Here is a 27,126-nt window from a genome sequence, read left to right as displayed (position 1 = left end):
GCCTTTACATTACAGATTACAGTGTTTATTCTTCGATGGCATTTATAGAACCTGCTGGTCTAAGTTTTTCCTGTCTAGAACCTGGGGCAGCAATTAGCGACTTGCGGGGACAACCTTTGGCGCTCTCTGGACCCTCCGTGACCCACTGCCACTGTTGCTGGCTTCGGAGGAACCTAAGTAAGCTTCGGAGGATCTACCATGAGCCGGCCAGAATAAGCCAGTCCCGGCTCACATTGAGAAAAAGGTCAATCGGAGAAATATTTCTTTCTTAGGATATTTTATTTATAATGATTTGAATATTTACAGGAGCGCCAATGTATATAGACTACCAATTTCCATATCCGAGAATATCATACCATGTCTCTTATCCGCTTTTTTGTAAATTGATCTATCGGCATCTGCACACGCATCTTCATACTGAGAATGAGTTTCATGGTTGTTGATAATTTCGATAAGAGTCGGAGTCGACACTCTTGTGTTGCATGATATCCGATATAAATCCATGATCATGACGCTTTCATCTTCATCCGCCAGGTCGGAGCTTTCACTGAGTGTCTCAGAATTTTGGTCGAGTTGCGGGGTATCTATGCTCTGTATGCTAGAGGCAGAATGCGACCACCGCGACTTGGCTGGTGGTGTAGAAAATGAAGGCTCCAGAGAAGGACAATCATCCGAACGTGCATAGCTACTGTATCCCACGTCGTGGCGGTCATGAGCAGTAAGCTCGCTCAGTGAGCGCGCCTCACCAGCAAGCCCTGTGCTATGTGTCTTAGGAGGCGCAGTGTTGATGTCATGCGTGGCAAGGTACTGCCGGTTGTGCAATCGAGATGGAGCTCGGGCTGTTGGGCTCCAGGACCCAGAAAGAGAGCCCTGTCGATGAGGAGAGCTGCTGCGTGTTCCTGCTGAAGAGGTTGCTGAATAGCGAGTAGACATCGGCGATGAAGAGTGACTGGGTGATGTGATGGACGGTTCTGCCGTGTGGCTCTTCCTCTGTTGGCAGCATGAACAGTGGAACGAAACCCTCGATCGGGCTGCACCCAGGAAGGGACCAGTGCTGCATACGGACTTTTGCGGCATCATGCAAGCGATCGAGATCTCTGATCTGTGAAGGTGCAAAAGATGCAGGTCTCTGGTGGGTTTATGCGCTAGTATGCGATTTACTAACGAATGACAAGCGATATATAACTTGATGATATCAGAATAAAAGTGCTTCCAATGGAGATTCAAGTAATGTATCAATTTGAGGACTTGAAAGCTCGTTGATGTCTTCGCAGAACGAGGCTGTAGCCTCTTTATCTATGCAATCAAAGCCTGACCCTACACTACAATCAGATTCAAAGCTTTCGAACCATGGATGCCCTCTTCGATTCTGAGTCCATACCTCAGCTATTACGATCAAGGCCTAGACTCTGAGCTCTTGTGGTCTCGAACTGGAAGGTTTGGAGGTTACGCCACCTTTACCTCGTCCCAGAGTCTGGTCAGTGAATATTAGTAACAGCTAAGATCAGAAACACGGCAGAGGCGCTTGTTGATTGGCCGCCTTGTCTTAGCCACTGATAAGTTTTGATTGCCACTCTAGTCTTTCAGCTGTCCCTGCTCTTTTGCGGTTTCATGTTGATGTAATATTATAAGTTTTTTATTTCCCCCTGCATCTACAGCAAAAGTATAGAACAACGCTTTGCCATCTCGCTATGAGGTTTAGTATCTAAAATGCTATTTGTAAAAACCTTTCTCCATTCTTTACGCGATTCCTTTTATTAATTATATACTAGGAATATTCTATTAGAAATATAATAAAAGCTTCATATTCTTATACTTTAATGCCTTAAGACTTTAATACTTTACTATTTTCATATTTTAATTACATATTTCTAAGGTTCTAGGCCGAAGAAGCCCAGAATGGCATTGCTGTCAACTCTATACATATTAGTGGCACACACTTATCCTTGCCTTTCTGTGGCTTTTAAATTCCGTGTCTTACAAAACGGCGTCCCCGTGTCCCCACAAAGGCCGCTAGCCCCAGGCTGACTGATACCTGAACTCAGCATGATATCCCATAACTCCCATTTTCAGGCGCCTGAATTACCTATCCCCAGATGAGGACTACCAAAACGAGAAAGCTGCGATAAAAACTAGGCTTGGAAGGGTTTACGGACATCACGCAAGCAAGGGAGAAGCAAGGCGCTCTCTTTACAGCCCCGGTCCATTTTTCAAAACACACCCTGCATATCATCAGAGTGGGGCCAACGGCTCGTAAAGTTAGCGTCGGAGGATCTGAAAGCAGTCGGGCCCGTCTAGCCCGTCCAACCTCCAGACAAGACTCAATCGGAGAGTCGTGCTTGACCGTGATTCTGTGCCTTGTGATTCCTGCGAAATTTTAGCCTCGGTATATCTGAAACTCGCTGCAGAAATCCGGGGCACACTCTCAACCGTAGGGTAAATTCACCTCGTGAGTTCCAGTTTTGCATGGCATATAAGATAGCAAACAATACAATTAATCCTTATTTCGCAAACGTGGTAACCTTACTATGACTGCCTCATACATACCGCCTTTCGCCCTAGTCACTGGCTGCAACAGTGGCATCGGCGAGCAACTTGCCATCGCCCTCGCCAAAAACAACTTTACAGTCTTCGCCACAGCCAGACGTGCTGAGTCTTTGAACAAGCTTACAGGTCAACATGCAAACATAATCGCACTACCTTTAGAGCTTGGTGACTCAACGAGCATAGAAAGGCTTAGAGACTCGGTCACCAAATACACCGAAGGACGCCTAGACCTACTCTTCAACAATGCGGGGATGCACTACGCGGCACCGGCAACAGACATTGACGTCAACGAAGTCATGAAGCTATTCACGATCAATGTTGTAGCTGTCATGCACATATGCCAGGTCTTCATCCCACTTTTGCGAAAGGCTCCTCGACCTCGCATTGTTCAGATTGGGAGCGTTACACGCGATGTTCCTGTTGTATGTCAGTCGGTGTATAATGCTTCCAAGGCGGCTCTCAGTCAGTATACAAAGACTCTTCGAGTAGTTAGTTGGCCTCGCTTCATTTGTAACTGAGAGTATCTCACGCGATCTGACACTGATCATTGAGTCTAGGAACTAAGGCCTCTTTCCATCGAGGTTATAGAGGTTGTGACCGGCTTTGTACGCAGCAACATCCTTCGCGACGGTGTTCTCATCTCTGAAGACTCTTTATACCGACCTATTAAAAGTACTGTCGAGGATGTTAAGAATGGAGGAAACAAGAACGGCATGCCCGCAGACGAATATGCTCGTGCTGTGGTGCGCCAAATTCTTGGCAAGACTTATAAGCGAGAGGTATGGGAAGGTCATCGGTCGCGAATATTACGTTTCATGGTCACATTTTTCCCGTTATGGTTAATGGTATGTGAGCATAATCAATTCCAAGTTTGACTGCTGACATGATTGATAGGACTTTACCCTTTTCATGTCCTTCAAGTTGCATCTTGTGAGGTCTTAAGCTAAAGGATCGGTAAATTGCAGCGGGTCGCTGAGGCGCCTGGCATATATGTAACCCCAAGCACTGAGATGTCTGCCTATATTTATAAGCAGAGTAAGACATAACTGTTTAAAGCACGTGTAAAAACTTAAATAGCAACCCGAGTAACTACAAATTTGTTATTATTACACGCCCTTCCTTCCGACATGCTTCTTTTACCTTCGTTATCTAGTCTTTGTATTCATCCGTGCTTAAAATAGGCCAGGATATTTCCCCACTTATTACCACAAACGCGCTCCATGTTGCCCAACTTGCTCAATAAGTTTCATTCCTGATCAAACTGTGGCGTTTTTAGCGCGGTGTGTTAACTCACAGTCTGAACACGAAACAACATCTGACCGTGAATCAATCTTTCCTTTCAATCGCAGTCTTCAAGCCTTCTGAAGCCTCAACTATCGCCCCAAAATCGCTTTCAATCTCTGGATACGCGATCGCATCAGCCCATTCCATTGTCATTACACTTGACCTCATTCTGCCCCATAGTGCTCTTTCCCTGGACCCATCTCACATAGCACTCGGCCCAGCATTCACGACGGCACAATGTCTACAGCGCAGGCAGTACTACAACAGAAGCTGACCATCACGCCCAAAACAGCTTCTCTCCTGATGAAAGCTGGTTATAGTGATTATCGCGAGCTCAAACATGCCACACCGAACAGTATAGTCGAGCAGTTCACATCCAAGTTCGGCATCCCTAAGACATCCGCCTCCGCTTATCGGCGTGCGTGCCGAAGGCTGGTATTCCTTGGAACACAAGACGATCCCGAAGAACAGGAGAAGGTTTGCGCTGACTGGACCAACAAAGCGCTAGCCGCTCGTGGAATTTGGCGGGCTGACTTTGATGATCTGACGGGCGAGCAAATTGCCGAGTTGCTTATTGGTACGGCAAAATGATATGTTTCCGGAGGTACAAGGGCTGCGTCACTCTGGAATAAGATAGCATGTTATTTGGACTGCGGCCACATCCCAGTCGACGGAGATGTTGTCTGCGACATGTCCATCCAAGATATCTTTCGGGTGTGAATGCAACATTCGTTTGTAAGCGTCTTCGGGCCTGGTTGTGTGATAAAAGCGTCAGATATAGTCGTCCTGAAATGGCGTGTGGGGTGCTATGGCTCAAGCCATCTTGCCTTAAAGTCGGGAGACTCAGCAATCTCTCTCTCTGCTTGTACTTATCCGCTTACCATATTCTCTGTTGAGATAATTTATCATGGAATTTCTCATCAAACCAGATGCTAATTTTCTGACTTCAGCTCCTAGGATCGGCGGCCGAGAGGTTAGATAAAAACAAGGCCATGTCCTGCTCTTTTTTCTTACTGAATCTATCTAAGAACTCTGGCGCTTTGCCTGTGGTTCTTCTCTATCGTTATATACACACAAGCAACTTTTATGACCTGTTCTTGCAGCCTTCCCTTCTTTGCTGCTAGAGGCAGTGTGGCGGAGTATCAGTTTAGCATATGCAAGCGCTGCTTCCATGATTTCAAGACAGGAAAGGATCTCAAACTTCATTGGAGAGCATCTGTGCCTTGTGAGATGCTAGATCGGAGGCCTCGAGAACAGGAGGGCATTGATCGAACCCAATCCAGGGCATTACATGCGCGAGCTAGAAAGGCCAACCCAGAATCTGATACAGGATCTGTCGAAGAACAGAAATGGAGGGATGTTTATAACATTATTTTTCCGGACGACAAGAGCATACCTACACCATACTGTACTAGATGACGAGAAAGTCAGCTGGCATGCTGAAAGGTACAGCAGGAATAATTTCCAAGAACATATTATGAACGAGTTAGGGTGCAGCATCCTGTGCATTAGATCTTTTTCATAGCGGCTACCCAGTACTTCTAAATGTTGTTAGTCAGGGAATCACAAGACTGTCTCAATGAGCCGGCGTAAACTTACTGTCTCTGCGCCTGCTCCAACAGAGCGGACCTTTGAAGCCAACCATCCACCGCCAGGAGCAGACTCCACATCAAATCTAGCTTCAGCGTCACTAATATCCTCGTTGAACATGATCTTGCTTGGTAACTCTGGATATTTTACAGCTGGTCTCCCAAGTCCGATCAGATCACAAGCGTTATCATTAAGAGCTCCAGCAACACCATTGCGGCTTCTGAACCCTCCTGTCACAAGCAGTGTAAGATCAGGAAACCTGCGGCGAATCTCTTCACTCGTGCGGATGAAGAATCCCTCACGAATACCGGAGCGAGACTTGGCAGAACTTGGCTGCAGGGACGAATCGGTGCTCATCATCTGAGGGTCCTCAAAAGATCCACCACTGAGATTGATGTAGTCAATTTCCTCCTGCTGAATCAACTCAATCTGTCGTAGCATCTCGGCCATACCCTCTTCGTCCTTAAAGTCCGCCGAATTGATCTTTACACCAACGCAGAATGACTTGGGGACTTCTTTGCGGATGGATTGGATGATACGAAGAACTAGTTCGACGCGCTTTTCTGCTGAGCCACCAAACTCATCATCGCGTTGGTTACTGTTTGGTGACATGAATTGAGATAATAGAAATCCATCTGTTATCCCGATCAGTATATGTACTTGTTCTCGCTTACACACCAAAAGACTTACGTGCTGCATGAATCTCAACGCCTTGAAAACCAGCTTGGTAAGCCAGTCGAGCAGCTTCAGTGAACTGCGCGATGACAACATCGATATCATGTCGCGTCATAGCTCTTGGGGTTCCAAATACCAACATGCGAATCATTTTTGCTACAGCGTTGTCTCCAAGGTTGATGGGAATAGCACTCGGGGCGATTGTCTTTGAGAAGATGCTTCTCTTGCCGGCTCCAATTGGAGATTGGCGTCCTGGATGATTCCTATTACATTACTCCACTTAGTATCGACCTCTTCCAGCCTTCACTTCATGTCTCGCGTGCTGGTCTTACAATTGGGCAATGATATGGCAATTCTGGTTTCTGGTAGAAGCTGTCCATTGTGACCAGCTTTCAAGCAAGCTCGATGTTGTCCCGGTGACTGCGACGTCTTCGTTGCTGCCAAGATACTGGTCCGAGACCATGATGTTACCTATTCATCGTCAGAAGAAGCTTCTTTACGTATGAAGGTAGCTCTTCGCCGCAATTTACCCGTGATTAGAGCTGCCCATCCACCTTCTGCCCATCGCTTATACAATGCTCCATGATTAGCAGATGGCAGTAAGTTCTGTGCCATCTTTTCCGACATTCCAGTTTTGACAAGCCTGTTCTTGAGGACAAGTCCGCATCGAAGTCGAAGCTGAGAATTAGCTGCGGAGTTCATTGTTGAGTTTGTTCGTGGTGTTAGGTTCATTGGATCCCGTGGCTGAACTGGAATAAGTATGAGAGCTTAATTAGGATAAATTGCGTTTCTTGTAAAATATCGATCAGACTTAGGCTTCAGTAATAATTTTAAATTTTTCCCATTAGTAAGTATTAATCTATTTACCGCCTAGTCATTTTTTATCGCTCAAGATGAGCATTATGAGATGTTAAGCTGGCTGCGGAGGAACTCTAGGGTGAATGAAGCCTGGATCCTCCGACGCTAAATTTATTGGAGTCATAGACCCCACAATCACTTCCGTGTTAGTGCCGCCGAGGATTTCGGCCGGGAACAACACTCAGCAAGGGTCATTCCCATTCCACAACCCTTCGGCCGCCATCACATGCACGCCTTTTCAAAAAATAGACATAATAATTAGCTTAGATATAGCCCAAAACAGTTTTGAATCTTCAACACACCCGTTTTGTCCTCTTCTTGGCCCTGTGCTCAGCCCTCTCCCCTGAAACACCACCTGCGACGTCTCTCTCCCAAAACACAATCCCCGACAAACAATTGGCTCTTTGACAAAAGGGCCCTCCACAGATCTCGGAACTTGACGACGCAGAGATACGATTGGCTCCTCAGAAGATAGACGAGGTCTTGGAATCAGTTACAAACGTGCCGCTTTCGCCGTTCGCCATGACCTGTTTGCCGATCATGGTCCGTGCACAGAGCTCAGAAGCAGTTTCTGTGTTTTAAGTGCAAGCGTTTTATGGTTAATGAGCAAATCGCAGTTTAGCAATGGCTGTTTGACGTTTTGTTTGACAGAGTGGCTGTGTTCTTCGGGAGACGAGGATTCCGGGTCTTGGCTGGGCGGGAAGCGTCAAAGCGTAGGTGAAGAAGCCGTGCGGTGCGTGATATGTTTGTCTGGTGATGTTTGACAGATTCTGAGGTTGCTATCGTGAAGCTGTTGACTGTCTCGAGAGTGTCTTGTGTTTTACTTGGCTGCTTCTTTGCTGGTGATATATGTGCATTTTAAGAAGGCCGTAAGAGGAAACAGACTCGTTGACTTTTGTATATAAGCTTGGTCATCTTCCCTTCATTGTTCTAATCATCAGCATCAACAATCAGCATCAACATCATCTTCTTCCCTTTTAATCACTTCTCTCCTGCCGGTCAGGTCTCTATTACAGTCTCTGACTAGTTCACCCTCATCTCTTTGTCCACTTTTCTTCTCAACCCACATCACAATAATATCACACTCTCAAAATGGCTCCCATCAAGAACCTCCTCTTCGCCCTTTTCGTCGCTGCCGATCTCGCAGCAGTCTCGGCTCACAGCGTCATCACCAACGCCGTTGGTGATGCCGGTGGCTCTGGAATGGCTCTTGGAGTCGATACCTCAACTCCCAGAGACGGAACTCGAAGACGCCCTTTCCAGCAAGATGCAACCCGCTTCCGAGGCAACTCTGCTGATACTGTCGGCGAAACCTTGTCTGGTGGTGATAATGACATCGAGCAAGGAACATTGGATATCATGGAAGAGACAGGTAAACTATACCCATTGAAGTGGCCATGGTTACATAAACTTACACTCAAACTAGGAAGCCAGCTCCCTCAGGTCAACCCCGGTGGTAGCCTCGAGATGACGGTTCATCAGGTCAACTCAGACGGTGCTGGTCCATACACCTGCATGATCAATGCGGACGGCACCGGTACATCTTGGGAAAACATCCAGGTGACGACTAATGTCGAGGGTAATGAGCGAGGTCGCAACCGTGACGGCGAGATGGGAGACTTCCCTCTCGTGGCTTCTATCCCAGCCGGTCAAAACTGTACGGGAACAGTCGCAGGCGAGGACAACGTGTGTCTTGTCCGCTGTCAGAATCCGGCTCGTGCCGGCCCATTTGGTGGTGTGATCCCGGTGCAGATGGCGAGCGGCAATGCTGGAAATGCTACTGACGCTGGAAACACTGGAAACGCGGGCACTGCTGGTAACGGCAACGCCAATGACAACACCAATGATGCCACCAACGACACCGCTGATGATACCACCACCGGCGGTGCCAACGGCAACGCAAACAGCAACAACAATGGCGACGCCAATGGCAACGGCAATGGCAATGGCAACGCTAATGGTAATGGGAATGATGATGATGAGGAGGATGAAGATGAGACCGACGCTGGCACTCGCAACAACCGCCGTGCTACCCGCTTCTCCGCCTAAAGAATAAGCTGATAATGACTGACAACGCACGCTCGAAATTGAAGACTGGATCACCGACACATGAGACTGGACAAGAGGTTAGATGGAAGCAGGATACCTACATAGTATATTTGGAAGGGAGATAGTATAATAAGCTTTTACTGTAACGCTTCTTCTTCTTCTGTCCTTGCTGGTAATTGAGGAGCTTGGGTGATTGGTAGTCAAAAGACAAGATGGCTTTAAGAGCTGACTTTTGCTGACTCAAACCAATCGTCCCGCTTAACTAGCCAATAGAGATGTGTTGTTTGCAGTTCTGGCTTGTAGCTGAAAGCTGAAATTACAACAGAGCTTAGCTAGCCATTAGGAACTGCAGGAGCCTCGCATGAGCGGAAAGTCGGCAGTGGACTTGGTGAGAAATATGTGGGATATATGAAGTATTTATTACGGAGTACAAGGTTGCCCATTGCTCTTTATATACCGAGCCTTTGCCACTCCCGAGACCTAGAAACGCAAAAGAAACAAGATCCGGTATTCCTTTTGAACTCTCAGAAGTCCAAAACATCATTTTCCACCATTCCTCAGGAGTGCAATCATGTCTTCGACAAGCGCAAATATACCTGCTTGGCAACAGAAAATTCGTGCCAAGGTGGCGGCGCTCTCAGCTCCAACTCTCGGCACCATGTCAATGAGCTCTCTGAAAGCCACCGAGAGCGCTCAGCTCGCGGCACCAATGTCCAGGGAGAATCTTTGGGGGCAAGAGAACGGCACGGACCAACTTCTCAGCATCCTTGTAGCCTGTGTCGAGAACATTCGAACTGCTGCTGGGACATGCATCAATTCCATCCAAGACCTGAAAAATACAAAGCCCGACCCAGCCGTCTGGAGGGCTACTATTAATAGTGCTCACCAGACCGCTAAGAAAAGCTTTGATAAATGGTTGGACAGTGCTACAGATGATGCTATTGAAGTAATTAACCGTCTGCCCGAAGCACAGCAAGATGGGGCCGCCGACTTTTACACCGATGGCATGGACATTATCGCCAACACTGTTAATCAGGTATCAAGTGACCTTGGGGCTATCGGTACGCGTTACTTGGGTGACTTTCTGAAGGGCGATTGGTCTGGGCTTACGAAGGAGGAAAACAATGTAAAGGCAGCGTGCGACGGGGCTATTCACGGCCTGAACTCGATAAAGCGATGACACCATGGCTCGGGCTGCACATTGGAACGATCACTTGGGGACATCGCTAGTGGCAAATGATTTTGAACAAATAAGTAATATAAGCTTATAGTTTATTCCAATGTCAACATTGAAAACCGAGATTTAATCCACCATTAGAATAAGTAGCTTCATAAGTCAAATCTGGTTGAGCTTCAAGATATAGGGTTTTCTAAAACAATTAGCTTGCCACTCGCTTTCCTTCAATAGTCGGAAACTTTTTCTGGTACTTACTGGATCTTGGTAAGTTTTGGCGGTGTATTCCGCTTCTCTCTTTCCGATAATCTTCTTCGGAAGGCCGGTGCTTTCCACCATAATCTGCACCTCACAAGATCGCTCTAGGAGTGTGAACAGATAACCTGCTTCATCAACAGTGGATCCCGTAGTGAGAAGCCCGTGATTTTGCAAAATCGCAACACGTTTACTCTTGCCCAGTGCCGCGGCAATTCTTTCACCCTCATCGCGTTCTAGGACAATGCCTCCAAAGTTCTCATAGACAGCCTGGATACCAAGAAAGGTACAGGCATCTTGATTGATAATGTCAAGAGGACGCCCAAATGTTGACCAAGCCTTTCCAGCAGGAGAATGGGTGTGACAAATAGCATTAATGTCAGGCCGAGCTTTATGGATGGCTCCGTGGATTTGAAAACCAGCTTTATTGACCGCGACGCGATTTCCACCAATAACATGGCCATCCTCGTTGATCTGTACCATATCCCTTGCTCTAAGCAAGCCAAAGTGTATGCCGAGACTGAGAAAAGATCAGAATCAAAGTCTATGCGCGAGAGCAGAAGAATACACTGACGGGTTGATCCAAAAGGTATTTGGTTCCACGGGGTCGCGAACACTAATGTGCCCCGCTGTTCCTTCTGTAAAGCCTTTGCGCGCGAATACTCGAAACACAGCAGCCATGTGTTCCAATTGCCACTGTCGCTTTATGTACGGGTCGCTGAACTCGGGGACACTTGGGGCCGGATACCCTCCAGTTGCGCAGACCTCCTCGGGTCTCTCCTCCGTTTGTGCGGTAGTGGAGAATTGATCGTCCTCAAGTCTTACGGCTTGGACGGTGGCTGTGACAGACATGATGGCGTTGCGTATTTCCCTAAGATAAGGATGTAAGTGTAATTTGTCGACTTTGGCTGTTACTTCATTGGTCGCTGCTGGTGAACTTTCTAATCAAGCAGTGATCTAGAACAACACATTTGGATGAGTTATGCATTGATATAGTCGTGTGACTTTCAATCATCTACAGAGCTTAGCGACATGCTCTCCACGTTTGCGCCCGTTGACTTATCAGATTGCGCCTAGCTAACTAACCCAACGTAGTAAAATGATACGACCTTGGCAAGAGGGCAGTGGATTCCATAACCTAGAACGGACTAGGGAAATTCGTACTGTAGCGATAGCCTCTCTACTTCTAGATTAGCCATTAATGCCTGTGCAATCCATAACTCTTTTGATACATAGCCAATCTATGTTCCTGACAAGAGGTACAAGCGCAAAACAAGATATATATACCAGTGCAGCTTCAGCAAACATAGTCCTAGATCCTTCCACGGTTCAACTATACTGCTTCGACAAACAACATTGTTTCATTTGCCAAAAATGGGTTCTATCTTACCGCAAGATGACTCCAAGAAAGTCGCCCTTGATACTTCGGGACCAACGAATGCATGCGACACGAGTTCAATCCAAAGAGCTTCAATCTACATGACCAATGCGCAAACAAAACGTGGTCTATCTCCACGTCATGTGCAACTAATGGCTATTGCCGGCAGCATTGGCACTGCCCTTTTTGTTGGTATTGGTGGTGCACTTTCCAAAGCTGGCCCGCTCTCCTTGTCCCTTGGATATCTATTCTGGAGCATGTTCTTTATTCTGCCATGCACACTCAGTGTTGCAGAGATGTGCGCGTATCTTCCTATCCGCGGAAGTATCTTTGAGCTCGCCGGCCGCTTTGTCGATCCCGCTCTTGGCTTCTCCATGGGCTGGACGTACTTCTACGGTGGTGTCATGCTGGTTTGTGTGGAATATAGTGCTGTTGCCACCGTGATGCAGTATTGTATGTGAAGCTTTCACCTGGAGTCAATTGCTTCTTGTCCTTCTGACCTCGCGATATAGGGAATACTAGCATCAACGCAGGTGTATGGGTTGCCATGACTCTGGTCGTCTGTTTCCTGCTGAATGTGATTGCCGTCAAGTGGTATGGAGAGTCTGAGTTCGTTATGGCATCAACGAAGGTTATTTTGATCATCGGCCTCATTCTGCTTACTCTGATCACCATGTGTGGCGGTAACCCTCGAGGCGATGCTTACGGTTTTCGATACTGGGGCAACGGGAACGCGATGCATGCCTATTATACTGATGGGGCAGCTGGAAGATTCCTCGGATTCTGGTAAGCTACACGGGCATACATGAATCATCTTTCTTTATACAAGTGCTGACTTGTTAAATCCAGGTCTGTAGTCATTTACGCCGCATTCACCATTGGTGGCCCCGACCTAATCTGCTTCACGGCTGGCGAAATCCAGAATCCCCGGAAAACTATACCCCGAGTCGCTCGCTTAATATTTTATCGACTGGCATTCTTCTACGTTGTTGGAGTGTTTGCCGTCGGAATCATCTGCTCAAGTCGTGATGAGCGATTACTGAATGCTCTGGGCAGTGGCGCTTCCGGAGCTGCAGCTTCGCCCTGGGTTATTGGCATCCAGAATCTCGGTATTCATGGTTTACCTGATGTGATCAATGCTGTCATATTACTTTCCGGCTGGTGAGTATACCTATTGTGAATGGGGTCCTGTATAGATAAGCTGACCGTATGCCGCAGGTCCTGTGGGAACGCGTACTTATACTCCACGTCTCGCTCTTTGTATGGGCTTGCTCGCGGTATGTCCACTTCAAAGACGGACAACCAACTATATGCTAACAACATCTCAGATGGACTCGCTCCCAAGGTATTCACGAAATGCACCAAGTCAGGTGTGCCTATCTACTCAGTCACAGCTGTCACTTTACTCTCTTGCCTCTCATTCCTCGTCGTTTCAAATTCCTCTGTTACAGTTTTCTACTGGGTAAGTTGCGTCTTTCAATTTATCTACGCTTCATGTTCTGACGCCATTTGATAGTTCGTTGATCTTACTACCGGTGGATTTGTCTATGTCTACACTTGCATGCTCTTAACATTCATCGGGTGGCATCGCGCTTTGAAAGCTCAGCCAGACATTGTGCCGGAGTCGTCATTACCGTACCTATCACCGTTCAGGCCTTATGGTGCTTACTTTGCTTTTGTTTTGGGTTGTATATTTCTTCTCTTTATCGGCTGGGACACATTCTCGCCCTTTGATGTTGAAGGGTGGATAACCTACTACTTCGCCACTGCGTTCGGCCCATTGATGTTTGTGGTCGGAAAGCTCTTGAAGAAAACAAAATGGGTGAAGCCTTCTCAAGCGGACCTTATCAGTGGAAAAGCCGAAGTTGACGAAGAGTGCCAAGTATGGGAAGATCCTGCTGCAATTGAGAAGGAGAGGCTACGTTTGCAACACATGAACTGGCTTCGAAGATTCTGGGAGAGACTTTGGTAGATATGCAGCTGGGTTGATTCACTATCTCATTTGTCCAGAATTTATTTAAGCAAACGGCACACTGCTCTACCCTCATAAACCTATGTCGCGATTGGAATAACGATCTGCCCTTCTGGGCCAAATATTTTGTGTGGGTTGGAGATAGTACGGCGTGTCGAGATCGACAGCTGTTCTGTTAGGGATATAGCCTCCACTCTTTGACCTCATAAATACTAGAAGCCGACTGGTAGTAAATTCGGACAATTTTGGAAACCTTAAAGATCAAGAAGGGTACTTGTATTAATATTTGGTTATGATATCATTAGCAGGAAAGATTTAGACATGGGAAACCTAACTGCCCGGCTTGTTTGGTAATATGCCGTATTCATTTATTTACCATTTGAGAAGATTTGACGCCTACATGACCTTTACAAGACAGATGGCTATGATCCATTCATCCTAGCATAACTTTCGTTTGTTAGTATTTTTTCTTTTTCTGGCTTTGTGGACTCATGAACTTACCTTTCCAGCCCCAGTCCTTCATGACAGTCATCCAATGTATCTCGCTCTTCACCAGCGAGCATGAGGGGATAGAGGAAGCCGTTTCAGTACGATTTGCTTTAGAAGACCTGTCACGTCTCTTCCAAGCCTCTTCTGTAATCTCTAAACATCTGTTGACAAGTCCCGAGGTAAGTCGAGAACCTAGAACTCGCCACCTGTCAGAGACCCAGGTCCGATCCTCTATCTCTGTAGCCTCACACCCCGCAATCATCAGTGGCATTACGGGAAATATGGCTGCATGAGAGTCTACTGGGACAGTTGCTATAAGGGTCAGGACCTTCCTGGTCATGTCCTGTAACGGAACTTGTGTCGGAAGCTCTGGCACTGCCTGGTGAAGAAACAGCAAAGTCGCCCACTTGTACGCATTAGCTGTTTGTATCAAATCAATTGTACTCGAAGACAGTTGAGTTTCGTGGGTGTCTTGATCCAATTCAGTAGAGGGTTCCCATCGCTCAATTGAAGTTTTGAGGCGGACTGCCTCGGAGACAATTGCTGGCGAGTTAAGCTTTTCATGCCTTTGCCGAACGCGGTTGACCAGATCAGCTACGCCGCCGAGAAGAGGAAATAGTGGCCCAGCGCATCCCATGAGAGGATCTACCGTCGCACCTAAAGACTTAGAGCTGAATAAGCTGCAATCCGACATGAGCGGTAAATCCATAACGTATCCGTCATGACATGTAACGCGCGTTATGGTATCAATGTATATCCAGGTATTTGAAAGAAATCCTAACCCAATCAACTCATCTCTGGGACGCTGAGAAGACTGATGTTCTATTAGCGCCTTTCGAAGAAGTTCAGCTCCTTTCCGTATGTAACTCGTGGTAGTAGAAGATCGAGGATGGCACCAGGCCTGAGCTAGGCTCACGGCCAGCGCCGTACTAATGGTAGCCTCGGGTTTGCAATCGCTAGTTTCCATGACTGTGAGCTGTTTAACTGCATGTTTGAGGTGCCTTAATCCTATGGCGCGATGTTGAGGGAGATTATTGAACCCCTGAAAGCACGTCATGGCAGCAAGTGCGTGATAAAGCGCAGTGTGCTCCTTGGCCAGGGGCCAGACGATCATTCGCCATGGATTTCCGGTTGCACTGTCTTTGATGCATAAAACCTCGCATATGCGACGGTCGAAAAGCACGGAAATGTTCTCTGGAGAGTCGCTATCGAGCTGAGGAACCCTGTAAAGAGGCGACCTGGGATGACTCCTTGAACTTGATGGAGATTCATCAGCTTCAATACTTATTTCTCCAAACTCAACATCTCTCTGAGATGCTGTCGTTCCTTCAACAAGCTGTAAAGTATCTTTCTGCAGACCTGGCGCTAAGGAGATATCTTCATTTGGTAAGTTGACACACGAAAATTGTGATGGTTCAGTGTTTAGTGACCCCGTTATGATACCGCCAGGCAATGTTGGGCAATCTGGCGGTGAGGCATTGTGATGGACTGCTGGCGCTTCGAAGGAATCAAGACCGGCAAGAATTTCGTAGAGGTCGTCCAGATCTTCGGATACATCGAAGGACATCTCCAATGAGAGATCATTGATCTGGGGACCATCAAAGTCGGTCCCGCAGTCAACAAACTCGTATCGAGACCCTAGATCAAATGGAGTTTGGGCAGTATGGGACTGCTGGAAGACAAGATCTCGTGGCGGAAATTCGGAGGGGCTGATTATACCGCTTATGACTCCGTAGTCATGGTCATCAGACTCACGTCTCCCTGGGAGTTCGGGTTCGTCTAAGTGAAAAGCTCGCGATCCAGTATGAGCCCGGTCCGACCTGGGTTGTCCTCTGCCATCTGGATAAAATCCTTAGCATCGTACCATGAGCCAGGAAAGGATCAGGTTGCTTACTATTATTACCTGACGAAATACTGTTTGCACCGGGCTTCTCGAACTCCCTCCACCTAAACTCTGCTTGATAGCCTCCACATGCCGTTTTCCGGCGAAGGCATTGGGAACAAGAAGGCTTTTTCTCGTCGCATTTCCTTCTTCTTGCCTTACACGTAACGCACCCTGTACTAAAGATTAGCACTTTCCTCAATGGAGCCTTATTTGACATGGGTTTTTGCACAACCATTCCGGCTTTTTTTGTTCGGTGCTCGTTTTGGCGGCGCTGTATGCACCTGCTTTCCTGTGGAAGCTGGCAACAGATGACGCAGCTGAGATGTCTCGGGAGGTGTCATGGCATATCAGGATGAGATGTTGTGCAATGCTTGTAACGTGCCTGAGGAGATGGGGACTTTGATCACGGTACATGTAGACATAGACCAGAGAGTAGATAAGAAAGCGGGGGAATGTGGAGAACTATCCATAATAGGTCACAGTGGGCTGGAGAGGCCTTTTCTAGACTAGCCTTGACTCTTCTACCACCAACTCACATCAGATCGACCAATAAGATGCAATTGATTAGCTAGGTGCATGTCCACGCCCCCAGAGGCAAAGGGAAACTGGGCGAGAATATCTCCTACATGTGTTCCATAATCTCTAACATTTAAACAAGGTATTTCTCTACTATAACGGTCGAAATAAGTCTCATCGTGGGGATCCAATCACAGACCAAAGCTGTCCACCACTGCGACTCCTCGGGTAGCAATCAGGTTAGCTAATCCCCTACATAGCTTGTAAGCTTCTTCTACAGGCTAGACTAGCTGCCAGCAGGGCCAGAATAGCCATGGCATAGCTTCTGTCTAGGAGTCTTCATTTCCGTGCATTGTTAGAGTGTTCTTATCCCAATAGTTCAGTTTCCCTACATGATCGCAATAAGGTCACAAACAAAATGATGTTGATTATATCTCTGCACTATCGAAGTCTTACTGGGACTAAGTACTCTCTGCTGATTTATGCCCTCAGCCATACGTCTCAACTGCAAATTCTTGCTGGGGCAATGCTAGACAATCCCCTGAGCAGCTTCTAAGCTGACATTTGAATCCAGGCTCGAATCCAACTTTTCCCGTTCGTGGTTCGCTGCAGTTTCCTTGTTGAACTCGGCCAGGCACATTTCGAAGACCCGCTTCTGATAATCTAATACCCAACACACATCAGTACGATGAAAGCATTTGAGGTGTCATAATATGTTCGACTTACGGATCACGCCGTTTTCCTTGTTTGGATTCAGTATGCCCTCAGTATAAATTCCCACCTTCAGGTTCATCTGAGCCATTTCGCAAAGATCGTTATCCTCCGTTGCGACAGTTCGGGCGAATTTGTAGTAGTTCTGAAATTCCTGCGTTTCGACAGATGACTTGTGATAGTAGTCAAACTGCATGATAGTTTTGGACGGATCATCTGTCGGCCAGGTACGGAACGAGGAGATACCACCACCATACAAATTCAATGTAGAGTTAGGAAAGAAGTAAAGAAAAAGACCGTCACTTGGACTGTCGCGTTTACAATCTGCTTCTGCGAAGTGACGTGAGAAGTGCTGCTCGTTAAGCACCTTGTATGTAGTCGGCGCATAAACCTTGGAGAATGATGGGTGCGCAAAGGGGCAGTGGAGGCACTCTTGGAACCCATCTATAAGAGTCTTCCAATTATACTTGCCGGTATATTTGAGGCTTGTTCTAAAAGGGAAGGCAGTGAAGTCAACTGTTGAGATGAGCTCTTCGAGGCCAGGAAAGTATTCGTTGAACTCAGGCGTCGAATCGGAGAAGGTTATAAAGAGGAGGCCGGTCCGGGTGATATGGTGACGCATTTGAGTGCCCTGAGAGTGTTAGTGTTCAGGTTGAAGCTATAGGAGCCATCTCGTACGTCACTTGTGAAAACTTGGATGCTCTTCCAGTCTTCTGACGCGCGTCGAACAGTAAATTTGAACTGCTCAAGATCGTAAAAACAATCCTCGACGTCAGCGGACCATCGCGTGACAACACCAAGATAAATCCAGGTCTAGAACACATCAGTGGCTGCCCCGATAGATTGCCGACACACGACCATACCTTGTTGAATATAGCACGTCTTTCTAAGGCAGCAATGGCCTTGCTGGTATACCATGAGGCAGGGAGTGTGTTTGGACAAGACATTTTTGATAGACAACCTTGATAAGGCGCATAAATCAATGTCTCTTCAAGGCCTCTGATGTGATGAGAATTTGAGACGCGGAATTTCGAATGGTTAGATATGTATCCATGCCTCGACAAACATGCGTTGACATATGGAGTGCATGTATCAAAGTCACGGTCTTTCTTTGACTAACAGCTCTGCTAACCTCAAGCAGCGAATCGTGTTCCTTACCTCGATTAGGAAAAGCGATCCGCTGCTACTGGCCAATAATATCCAAGCCTCCGCTGCCTCAATTCCGAGCTGGGCAACCCCGCCTTTATCTTTGATGTTTCTCTTTGTGATTAAAAATCTCTTGAGAATTGAAAGAATTGATAAGTTGAAAGCTTATCATAATGTAGAATCCATGGTACTATAACAGAGATAGATTATATGTTATGTCCTGCCGTTATTGCTATCCTGCTCATACCTCGATGAAATCTTGTCTGCCGTCACTGTTCAGCATTGGCAGAGTTCTTATGTCACATTCGCGATCATGATTAAAACCTCAAATATCTTACTGATTGGAGGCGGTGGGCTTGGTGTTATTGCTGCCTTGAGCCTCGAGGCCAGTTCAAGGGCCAAAGTGACAGCTGTGTTGCGTTCAAACTACGAAACTGTCAGTGCGAATGGGTACAAAATCAGTTCATGTGACCATGGTGAGATAGAGGGATGGCGCCCTACCAAAAGTAAGTGTTAGCCATCAAGATATCCCTTCAGCTACCCACACCTGTTCTGTAGTCGTGACCAAAATTGCTCATCCGCCTTCGAATGACCGGGTCTATGATTACATCGTTATTACTACTAAAAATATACCTGGGCTTGGCCGAAGTATGGCGGATTTAATTGCACCTGCAATTTCACCGAGCATCACCGTTATTGTCCTCATTCAGAATGGATTGAATATCGAGAGGGAATACATCGAGCGGTATTCTAGCAATGTCGTTCTATCTGGCATCAGCTTTGCCGGTTCGCAAGAGACAAGACCAGGCTGGATCCAACATACGAGCCACGATCATTTACTTGTTGGCGCCTTTCCGAGTCCAGAGATCAACAAGACATGCGGTGAGGCCGCCGCAAAGAGTTTTGTCTCACTATACGCAGCTTCAGGAAAAGCCTCGTGCTTCTACATCGCCGATACCATGAGACAGAGATGGAGAAAGCTTGTTTACAATGCTACAATAAACCCACTTTGCGCCATCACTAACCTTGACTCTGGTTCTCTCCGCCAAGGTAGTCCAGCGATGAGAAAGGTAATACAGGCTGCTATGGAAGAGATCATGGCTGCTGCGGCTGCAGCTGGACACAGACTCCCCTTAGAAACTGCCCAGGAGTTATTGGGTGACGATGCTGTGGACGATAACTTTGAGCCCAGTATGCTCCAGGACTTCAGAAAGGTGTGCACAATTCCTCAAAATCTTTGAGAACTCAGCCTGATGATTAAATAATTCTAGGGAAACTCAATCGAGTACGAATATCTAGTGGGGGAACCAATGCGTGAAGGGCTTCGACTTGGGGTTCCGATGCCGACTATCTCGATGATTTACTCGCTTTGCCAAGCTGTACAGAGCGGAATAATGCAACAACGTAAATCGGTTTAAGAAAAGTGTTTTAGTTTTAGGATGACAAAATAATGTATTTCAGAACTGTTCGTGGGTGCACAGGTTCTAGATTATTACAATAAATCTGATTCAACCCCGATTCAGAAAATACAAAAGCCATTTCTTTAACATCCAATGATGTAACCAATCGATTAATCAGTATAACTTAGAATAGCTCTCATCTCTGTAATTACAGAGTGAATGAGAGATAATGGCGCTGGCCAGTTATATAATATAATAAAGTGATTAGTTCTTTTTCCATAATATCAGCCTTCATCAGAGGCTTTCTCAGCAATCTATTAAACCTCGTTCATTCTCATTTACAAGATAGTTTAGGATGTAAAAATTTAGAAAGAAGCCACGGCAGATCATGTGCTAGAAGTTTAATTAAACCAGCTTGCTAGCTACCATTCCAAATCCCCAGAGTCATCAAGCCCCTCTAAAGCCATACATACTGTGGAGATATATTAGCTGCCCATTTCAATATATTAATGGAAGCTTAGTGATATTGAACTTACTCCCTTCGGCTTTTGCATAGCCATTACTTCGGCACTGATTCGCTGCAGCTGGCTTGATCTCAGCTCCTTCACGCTTTTCTCTTTCGGCGTGCTTATCCACCATATCAGCCAGCGCAGCATGCTCATCTGGACATGTTTAGTCTTCTATAATTACCAAAAGCGAGCGTGCAGCCTACCTCCACCATGATATAGGGAATTAGCAGAGCTTGCGAGTTTCTCATACAGCTCTTCATGTTGCCGAATAATCGAATTGATCTCAACTTCCAGATCGGGCTTCAAGCGTTTCTCAAAGTCGGAGCTATCTTGCTTTGACTTTGAGTACACGTCACATCGTACGGTGGTTTGTCTAACAGATCCCGGAGAATACGTGAGCTGGTACCAGATGGGGCTTCCCCTCTGCGAATAAACGGTGCTGAGAGGGCTGAATCGAAGCTTTCCCGCTACAGAAGGGCCGAACAAGCGTGACAGAGAACCTTTATAGTGGGCAGACGATAGTTCCCGATCTAATGCATTCCCTAGAACTCCGTAAACATGCGTCGCATTTGGTGCTAGCAAACCAAGGTACTTACCAGGAACCTTCCAGTTGAATTTCCCCTTTACTTCCCAAGATCCAAGATATTGTTGGGTCTGGCCAGTCGGTGCTGACCTTCCGATAGCCTTCGCCTTCTCAAGCTTGGTATCGCCTGCTTTAGGGCTGCTGTTCAAGTTGATGTGTAGAAATCCTTCATCATCCATCTTGGTGTGCACGGGGAAAAGACCATTCTGGCTCTTATCAAAACCAATCACATCTTCAAAGTGAGGAGCCTTGGTAAGTTCCCCTTTATTATTATAACTCCACCCATGATACTTGCAGCCAAGTATATATGCTGACCCAGAAGCCTTTCTAGTGACTGGAAATGCGCGGTGCCGACAGACGTTATGAAATGCTCGAACCACGTCGTCCTTGCCTAGCATCAGAAGGAGTCTAAAGCCGGCAATCTCAAATGCGATGTAGTCGCCAGCCTTTGAGAACCGACTGCGATGGCTGACACAAATCCAACTCTACTCTTGTCAAATTGAATCCAACATGTATAGTCCGATGACATACCTGGCTGAAGATGGCACGCTGTTCAACGCTAAACCGCTTGGTATCAGTCCACCATCCTTTCGGTGGCTTGAATGGCCTGGCAGAGACTTGGTCTGCTGTGGATTGAGAGGATAAAAAGGTCTTGATTAGGAGGAAAAGAGGCAGCGCTAAGGCAAAGAGAGTGCCAGGAAGAATATAAGGAGACATGTCAATAAGCATAAACATGGCTTGGGATGCATAGAAGCTAGAAGTGTCGTTGGGTCATGCGGATAACAATTCTTTAGAGTATATACTGGTCAAGTAGTTGTTAGATTTTCTGTCATTATGTTTTTTCTTGCATTCGACTAAAGATGCGCTCTTTTCTTTACGTATCATGGTTATCATATGAGTAATCTACTTGGTTGGTCAGCCGATGAGATCTACTTCTGGATATCCTATCCCTTGCAAAACGCAAATTGGCAAGTCTCGAATAGCCTCGACCGTTATTGCCAATGATTAGTCCATCTCGGGTGGGTACATTTCGCTTTGAACAATATCGTCATGTGGTGTTCTGATAGCAACGCTACTAGCTGTAGCGATGGCCAATCATATGCGTTAAATTGAGGGGATTCATTTTCCTAAAGCGGATGTATTTTACGCCAAAGCCGTGGCTGGCCACATGTGTCTGGCTTTATCTCCTAAAGAAGTTTATCAGATAATGCCTGAGACAAGTAGAAATAGCCACTTAGATAAGACCCCAGTAGCCACATATAGAATATTGAAGGTGTTCTCTGTTGGAAGGGTGCTGTGTGTGGCCTCTGATAAGACTAGCAGGTGGGGAAGCGGAGGGTAAGGCGGTCTGGGACAATACGCTGGACTGCTCACTACTTTCTTTCTCACAGTAATACGGTGTATTACAAGAAAGTCTCTTATTGGGTATCATTTTCCCATTGTTTTTCTTTACAACACAACAGTTGCTTGTAATGCAAATGCTTTAGCGACCGCTGTTTGTACTAAGCTGAGTCTGGTGGACTACAGACATGCAAGGGTCTTAAAAAGTCAATAGCAGGATATGTACTTTACAGGACCGTAACAACAATCTCTAAAATTAAACAGCGCCTAAAATAACAACTCTGCATCATGGTATTTGTTCTCTTGTTAGTTGTTCCTGTTGCAACAAGCTCGGAGGATCTGCAAACTAGCGGCGGAGGAACTCAAGCAAACCACAAATCTTCCGAGAGGCCAAGCTCAATTCGAAGCGTGGGCCCCGCATTCAATGTTTTGCGGTGTCTGCTACAAGGGACATTTTAATGGAGTCTGGGGTATCATTACCGAGGATCGCGGGCATAGGCCCATGGTACTCCAGTCGAACGATTGGGCTGGCTGTCGTCCATATAAGTCCTGCAAATGAGTTGTATAGTCCAACTTATACGACGAAGCACATCTCTCTCCGATAATGCAATGGATGAAACTCAAGTCATCATTGTTGGCGGTGGACCAGCAGGTCTTGCCCTGGGACTCTCACTAGCCCGATTGAAGATTCATGTCAGTAGCTACCACTTCGATAGGTACAGCACCCTCATATTCAGTACTGACGATGCACTCTCGCCAGTCCGTGATTCTTGAAAAAGAAGCAGAGATCACCACTGACCCCAGAGGTGTATTCCTCACGGGAGATGCGGTCAGAGTACTACACAGCCTCGGGATCAACGACCTGACGGGCATAGGTCATGGTAGGTCCACAAGAGCAAATGAATCTGCAAACTGGGTCAAATCATGTACTCATCTCTAGTGATACAGAAATGCCACATCTTAATTTCCATCTCGGTGCATTCAATACTCCTCCATTCTTCTCAATTCGCATTGGGGACATCAACAGTCTTGAACAAGCCTTACCAGAAGGCATTTTGCAAATGCAACCCCGTCTAGGTATGCCTTCTCTTTAGTCCAAAAGACACGTACATGTCTTCTATGCTAACTGTAGATACAGAAGGGGCTTTGAGAAAGGCTATTGAGGAGTCAAAGTTCTGTTCACTACGTACCGCTTGCGAAGTGGTCGCACGGTCAGAACAAGATCCACCAGTGATCGACTTTAACGATAGCCAAGGCAGACGACAGCAGATCAAAGGAGAATGGCTCATCGGCGCCGATGGAAAACTAGGTATCGTACGAAAACACTTCCTTGAACCTACTGTAGGCATAAAGCAGGAAGATGGTCTTTATCCTTACAGCGGCACCTGGATAGCCGCCAACTTGAAGATGAAGCTTCCTACTCCAGAGACTCATCCTGACTTTCCACTCTGGAAGTTTGGTTACTCGCCGCAAGAGGTTTATGATCTCTTCTGGCCTGTTGGATGGCACTTTTGCACTCCGCCTGGAAAGGCGACTGCTTCTGGAAGATTTGGTCCTTATGAGGAAAGACTCTGGCGTCATGAGTTTGCCCAGGAGGAGGCACTTATCAAGGACAACTCGGAAGAGCTACTCTGGGAGCATATCACGCCGATGATCACTCTTGAGGAAGACAGCAGCCGCAATCACAAGTTCGGCGGGCCTGTGCATTACCCACGAGACTGTATCGAAATTCTACGATGTCGTCCATTTCACTTTGTTCACAAAGTTGTTAACCGCTGGTTCAGTGGTCGAACTATCCTCATTGGCGACGCAGCTCATGTCTTTCCTCCTTTCGCTGGTCAAGGTATTGGAAGTGGCGTTAGAGATGCTCACCAACTTGCATGGAGGTTAGCCCTGATGCTGCACCCAAACTCCAAGCCCGAAACCCACGGCAAGTTGCTCAAATGCTGGGAATCTGAGCGGCGTCAGAGCATCAACGACGCAGCGCAGCTCTCTATGATCAACGGCCACATCTGCAATAATGAGCCCTCTCTATGGGCACGGTTATGTTTCCGACTTGTGATGTTCCTGCACGGCACACCTGTCTTTCGGTACATAGATTATTTATCCCATAAGGAGAAGAAGGGCTTTTCGAGTATTGAGAACGGGTTCTTCGTCAAGGAGCGACAAGGCGGTTCTCGTCTTCCACAGATACATATGAGATTCAAGGGCCAGTCAGAATCATTCTTATCGGATGAACTTTTACGCAAGGATCATACAATCTTCACTTTAGTGGTTGTGACCGACGGAAACCCCGCTAACCAGCAAAGCTTGCACGCTGAAGCAAAGGCTGCAGTCCAAGAAGCTGGACTTGCATCCATCATCTCAAAGGAGGCCATCGTTGTTTACGATGCACAGTCAGACGACTCATCACTAGGTCAAAAGACGCTTTCAGACACTAATGGGAGGGTTGTTCATCTCACGGTCTGTTCACCTTCAGAGATCGCCGCAGCTGGTGGGCACATGGCGAATAGATATGACAGCTCGGTCTTTGTCAAGCGTCTTGGAAGAGGTACGAAGTTTGCGATTATTCGACCCGACTTCTTTATCTTTGCTTGCTCTTCTGACTACGCTGGGCTGGTCAGCTCTCTGGAGTCGTTGAGAGGTTTTGTTGGGTTCGGGGGTAAGAAATAGTTGACATGGTAAGGCGTGCCAGGTAGCTATTCCCCAAGGCTGCCACTTAGAGGTCTTTAACGTATTTCCATTACGTCTGACCTTTTCAGCTCAATAAGTTATGGACTTTGATATATTTACTCCCTGTACTAAATTGGGTTAATGCCTATAGTCAATCAACTTGATGTGATGTTTAGCACAAATATTATAGAGTTTATAGCATCTCTCCCTGTCTTTTGGCATGCGGCATACTTGTGGAAGAGGACTTGATTGTAGTTTCTCAACACAAAGTGAACCTTTGGATATGATTCTTGTCTTCAGTCCTCTATATGTAAATGGTCACTAGGACGCAAGGTAAGGCGCGCAATACAAGTGTCACTTTTCTGATTTATCAAATTAAAAGAACCTCGTAAGAACGGAATCCATGTAATGGCCTGAAGCACGCAGACAAAATATCTATTGACAGCGACGACAAATGTCCGTAAGTAACTTCTACATAAATCTACTGAACAGGAAGATAGCAACTCTCTGTAAGGAGACTATCAGACGCGTCAAAAGTCCAACTCTGTATAATGCGCAGTTAGCAAAGCTTCTTGTTCCAGGCTCTCGTAGGTGAACGAACGATGCTTACTCAAACTTGATAACATTTCGTAACGTCCCAACCCGCGCCATGGTGACTTCAAGGACGTCACCATCCTTGAGGAATACCTTGGGACTATGGAAGGCACCCACTCCAGCAGGCGTTCCCGTCATGACCGCTGTACCAGCCGGTATGGTTGTTCCTGTACCAAGTCTGTCAGCATTGATTCCGTTCATAAGCAATGCTGAAGTACCTTGACTCATATGGCTGAGAATCTGCTCTGGCGAGAAGACCATATCCTTCCTGAACTCTGCTACTTGCCGAACCTCTCCATTGACTTTTGCTTCTACAGAAAAGCCTGACCCATCACCAAATACAGCTGGGCTGATTAATGCAGGTCCTACAGGTGCAAATTTGTCGAAAGCCTTGGCGAAGAAAAATTGACCTGCTGAATGTTTAGGAAGCTGATACATGCGGCAAGATATATCATTGCCAATGGTGTACCCTAGGATGTAGTCCTTAGCTTCCTTGGGAGAAATATCACGGCACTGTTTAGAGGTTACAAAAACGAGCTCGCCCTGACAGCTCAATCAGCATAAGATACCATCGTTTCAAAGCATGTGGTCACGTACTTCATAGTCTGGGAGACTCTTTGCGCAAAAGTCATTGAGTGGAATGTCTTCATCTGGGTTTGCAAGGGATGCAGCTGGCTTGGTCCATAGAGGAGGAACTGACGTCAGGGTGAGCTACAGACTTATTAGCCATTGACAGAGAGGGTTTTCTGTTCCTTTTTGACATACTGAAGCTTCTTTGGCATGGCTACGATAGTTCAACCCGACGCAGTACAGAGGTAGTTCATCTCTTGGAAGTGGTGCTAATAGCTGTACTCAATCAGTAAATTGGATTGGTCAGAGCTTTATCTCAGTAAGTTATGACACGGAAAGACTCACACGACGAATTGTCACTGTTTTGGGCTCACGCTTATCGGTCAAGCCCTGTAAAGACTTGACCGCGGCGACCTTGGTGCCGAGAGCAGGCGGGCCTTGAGCATCGGAACCCAGGTCGGCGAAATATATCTCCCCGTCCTCTTCAGACTCAAACTTGATCAGTACTGAGAAACTAGCCATCGTGTTGGTATGTCACAGGGTGTGTTGCCAGCCCATGGATCTGCATTGATATCAGTCCTTAAATACATCATACATCTTCTCTACAATAACACTCATTTTTAATGTCCCAGGATGGAATCCATAAGCTACTTGTTCTACGATGCTAAAATGCGGGGAAATAAAGACTACGGCAGATCTCAAGCTTTTAACTTTTGAGATCCTCCGACGTGGGATTAGCTGCATTGAAAGTGCCGAGGTTGGTTAGTCATCGGAAATACTACATAATTCCTCGGAGCATCTTGTGAATCCACAATCTCGTCCATTTCTCTCACCTCCGATGATCTGATTACACCAAGCAATGGCCCCGCATTGGCTTTTCATATGCTAGTGTACACCTACAAGCGGCGTATCTAGCGATAGTATCCG

At 46.7% G+C, this 27,126-nt stretch overlaps 14 protein-coding genes across 14 annotated transcripts; 7 read left to right on the top strand and 7 right to left on the bottom strand.

The window, feature by feature from the left end:
- Nucleotides 1–300: 300 nt before the first annotated feature.
- On the bottom strand, nucleotides 301–933 carry FPRO_14676 (uncharacterized protein; the record flags this gene model as incomplete). The annotated part of the gene is made up of 1 exon (XM_031219729.1): nucleotides 301–933. One exon carries the CDS (start codon nucleotides 931–933, stop codon nucleotides 301–303), a length of 633 nt encoding a protein of 210 aa, XP_031085458.1.
- A 1,595-nt stretch (nucleotides 934–2,528) lies between these two features.
- On the top strand, nucleotides 2,529–3,489 carry FPRO_14675 (uncharacterized protein; the record flags this gene model as incomplete). Its single annotated transcript, XM_031219728.1, has 3 exons — nucleotides 2,529–3,035; nucleotides 3,105–3,392; nucleotides 3,442–3,489. 3 exons carry the CDS (start codon nucleotides 2,529–2,531, stop codon nucleotides 3,487–3,489), a joined length of 843 nt encoding a protein of 280 aa, XP_031085457.1.
- Nucleotides 3,490–4,068: 579 nt separating this feature from the next.
- Nucleotides 4,069–4,422, top strand: FPRO_14674 (uncharacterized protein; the record flags this gene model as incomplete). The annotated part of the gene is made up of 1 exon (XM_031219727.1): nucleotides 4,069–4,422. The coding sequence occupies one exon, from the start codon at nucleotides 4,069–4,071 to the stop codon at nucleotides 4,420–4,422; it is 354 nt and encodes a 117-aa protein (XP_031085456.1).
- A 917-nt stretch (nucleotides 4,423–5,339) lies between these two features.
- On the bottom strand, nucleotides 5,340–6,798 carry FPRO_14673 (uncharacterized protein; the record flags this gene model as incomplete). Its single annotated transcript, XM_031219725.1, has 5 exons — nucleotides 5,340–5,372; nucleotides 5,431–6,056; nucleotides 6,112–6,359; nucleotides 6,429–6,567; nucleotides 6,627–6,798. The coding sequence occupies 5 exons, from the start codon at nucleotides 6,796–6,798 to the stop codon at nucleotides 5,340–5,342; spliced, it is 1,218 nt and encodes a 405-aa protein (XP_031085455.1).
- Nucleotides 6,799–8,046: 1,248 nt separating this feature from the next.
- On the top strand, nucleotides 8,047–9,003 carry FPRO_14672 (putative gEgh 16 protein; the record flags this gene model as incomplete). Its single annotated transcript, XM_031219724.1, has 2 exons — nucleotides 8,047–8,326; nucleotides 8,381–9,003. 2 exons carry the CDS (start codon nucleotides 8,047–8,049, stop codon nucleotides 9,001–9,003), a joined length of 903 nt encoding a protein of 300 aa, XP_031085454.1.
- Nucleotides 9,004–9,574: 571 nt separating this feature from the next.
- FPRO_14671 (uncharacterized protein) lies at nucleotides 9,575–10,183 on the top strand (the record flags this gene model as incomplete). Its single annotated transcript, XM_031219723.1, has 1 exon — nucleotides 9,575–10,183. One exon carries the CDS (start codon nucleotides 9,575–9,577, stop codon nucleotides 10,181–10,183), a length of 609 nt encoding a protein of 202 aa, XP_031085453.1.
- A 103-nt stretch (nucleotides 10,184–10,286) lies between these two features.
- FPRO_14670 (uncharacterized protein) lies at nucleotides 10,287–11,284 on the bottom strand (the record flags this gene model as incomplete). The annotated part of the gene is made up of 3 exons (XM_031219722.1): nucleotides 10,287–10,373; nucleotides 10,436–10,952; nucleotides 11,007–11,284. 3 exons carry the CDS (start codon nucleotides 11,282–11,284, stop codon nucleotides 10,287–10,289), a joined length of 882 nt encoding a protein of 293 aa, XP_031085452.1.
- Nucleotides 11,285–11,806: 522 nt separating this feature from the next.
- Nucleotides 11,807–13,782, top strand: FPRO_14669 (putative general amino acid permease; the record flags this gene model as incomplete). The annotated part of the gene is made up of 6 exons (XM_031219721.1): nucleotides 11,807–12,263; nucleotides 12,323–12,596; nucleotides 12,660–12,971; nucleotides 13,029–13,087; nucleotides 13,139–13,272; nucleotides 13,327–13,782. 6 exons carry the CDS (start codon nucleotides 11,807–11,809, stop codon nucleotides 13,780–13,782), a joined length of 1,692 nt encoding a protein of 563 aa, XP_031085451.1.
- A 457-nt stretch (nucleotides 13,783–14,239) lies between these two features.
- Nucleotides 14,240–16,391, bottom strand: FPRO_14668 (uncharacterized protein; the record flags this gene model as incomplete). Its single annotated transcript, XM_031219720.1, has 2 exons — nucleotides 14,240–16,110; nucleotides 16,136–16,391. 2 exons carry the CDS (start codon nucleotides 16,389–16,391, stop codon nucleotides 14,240–14,242), a joined length of 2,127 nt encoding a protein of 708 aa, XP_031085450.1.
- Nucleotides 16,392–17,201: 810 nt separating this feature from the next.
- Nucleotides 17,202–18,330, bottom strand: FPRO_14667 (uncharacterized protein; the record flags this gene model as incomplete). Its single annotated transcript, XM_031219719.1, has 4 exons — nucleotides 17,202–17,335; nucleotides 17,399–18,014; nucleotides 18,062–18,196; nucleotides 18,247–18,330. The coding sequence occupies 4 exons, from the start codon at nucleotides 18,328–18,330 to the stop codon at nucleotides 17,202–17,204; spliced, it is 969 nt and encodes a 322-aa protein (XP_031085449.1).
- A 512-nt stretch (nucleotides 18,331–18,842) lies between these two features.
- Nucleotides 18,843–19,770, top strand: FPRO_14666 (uncharacterized protein; the record flags this gene model as incomplete). The annotated part of the gene is made up of 2 exons (XM_031219718.1): nucleotides 18,843–19,035; nucleotides 19,088–19,770. 2 exons carry the CDS (start codon nucleotides 18,843–18,845, stop codon nucleotides 19,768–19,770), a joined length of 876 nt encoding a protein of 291 aa, XP_031085448.1.
- A 581-nt stretch (nucleotides 19,771–20,351) lies between these two features.
- Nucleotides 20,352–21,756, bottom strand: FPRO_14665 (uncharacterized protein; the record flags this gene model as incomplete). The annotated part of the gene is made up of 5 exons (XM_031219717.1): nucleotides 20,352–20,401; nucleotides 20,466–20,591; nucleotides 20,642–20,980; nucleotides 21,035–21,506; nucleotides 21,553–21,756. The coding sequence occupies 5 exons, from the start codon at nucleotides 21,754–21,756 to the stop codon at nucleotides 20,352–20,354; spliced, it is 1,191 nt and encodes a 396-aa protein (XP_031085447.1).
- Nucleotides 21,757–22,971: 1,215 nt separating this feature from the next.
- Nucleotides 22,972–25,035, top strand: FPRO_14664 (uncharacterized protein; the record flags this gene model as incomplete). The annotated part of the gene is made up of 4 exons (XM_031219716.1): nucleotides 22,972–23,055; nucleotides 23,123–23,243; nucleotides 23,311–23,439; nucleotides 23,501–25,035. The coding sequence occupies 4 exons, from the start codon at nucleotides 22,972–22,974 to the stop codon at nucleotides 25,033–25,035; spliced, it is 1,869 nt and encodes a 622-aa protein (XP_031085446.1).
- Nucleotides 25,036–25,641: 606 nt separating this feature from the next.
- On the bottom strand, nucleotides 25,642–26,721 carry FPRO_14663 (uncharacterized protein; the record flags this gene model as incomplete). Its single annotated transcript, XM_031219714.1, has 5 exons — nucleotides 25,642–25,796; nucleotides 25,848–26,172; nucleotides 26,227–26,340; nucleotides 26,395–26,475; nucleotides 26,545–26,721. 5 exons carry the CDS (start codon nucleotides 26,719–26,721, stop codon nucleotides 25,642–25,644), a joined length of 852 nt encoding a protein of 283 aa, XP_031085445.1.
- Nucleotides 26,722–27,126: the final 405 nt, after the last annotated feature.

The sequence above is a fragment of the Fusarium proliferatum genome (assembly GCF_900067095.1).
Source record: "Fusarium proliferatum ET1 genome assembly, contig: FPRO_scaffold008, whole genome shotgun sequence".
NCBI classification, from domain to species: Eukaryota; Fungi; Ascomycota; class Sordariomycetes; order Hypocreales; family Nectriaceae; genus Fusarium; species Fusarium proliferatum.
This window is presented reverse-complemented; position numbering and strand designations above follow the sequence as displayed.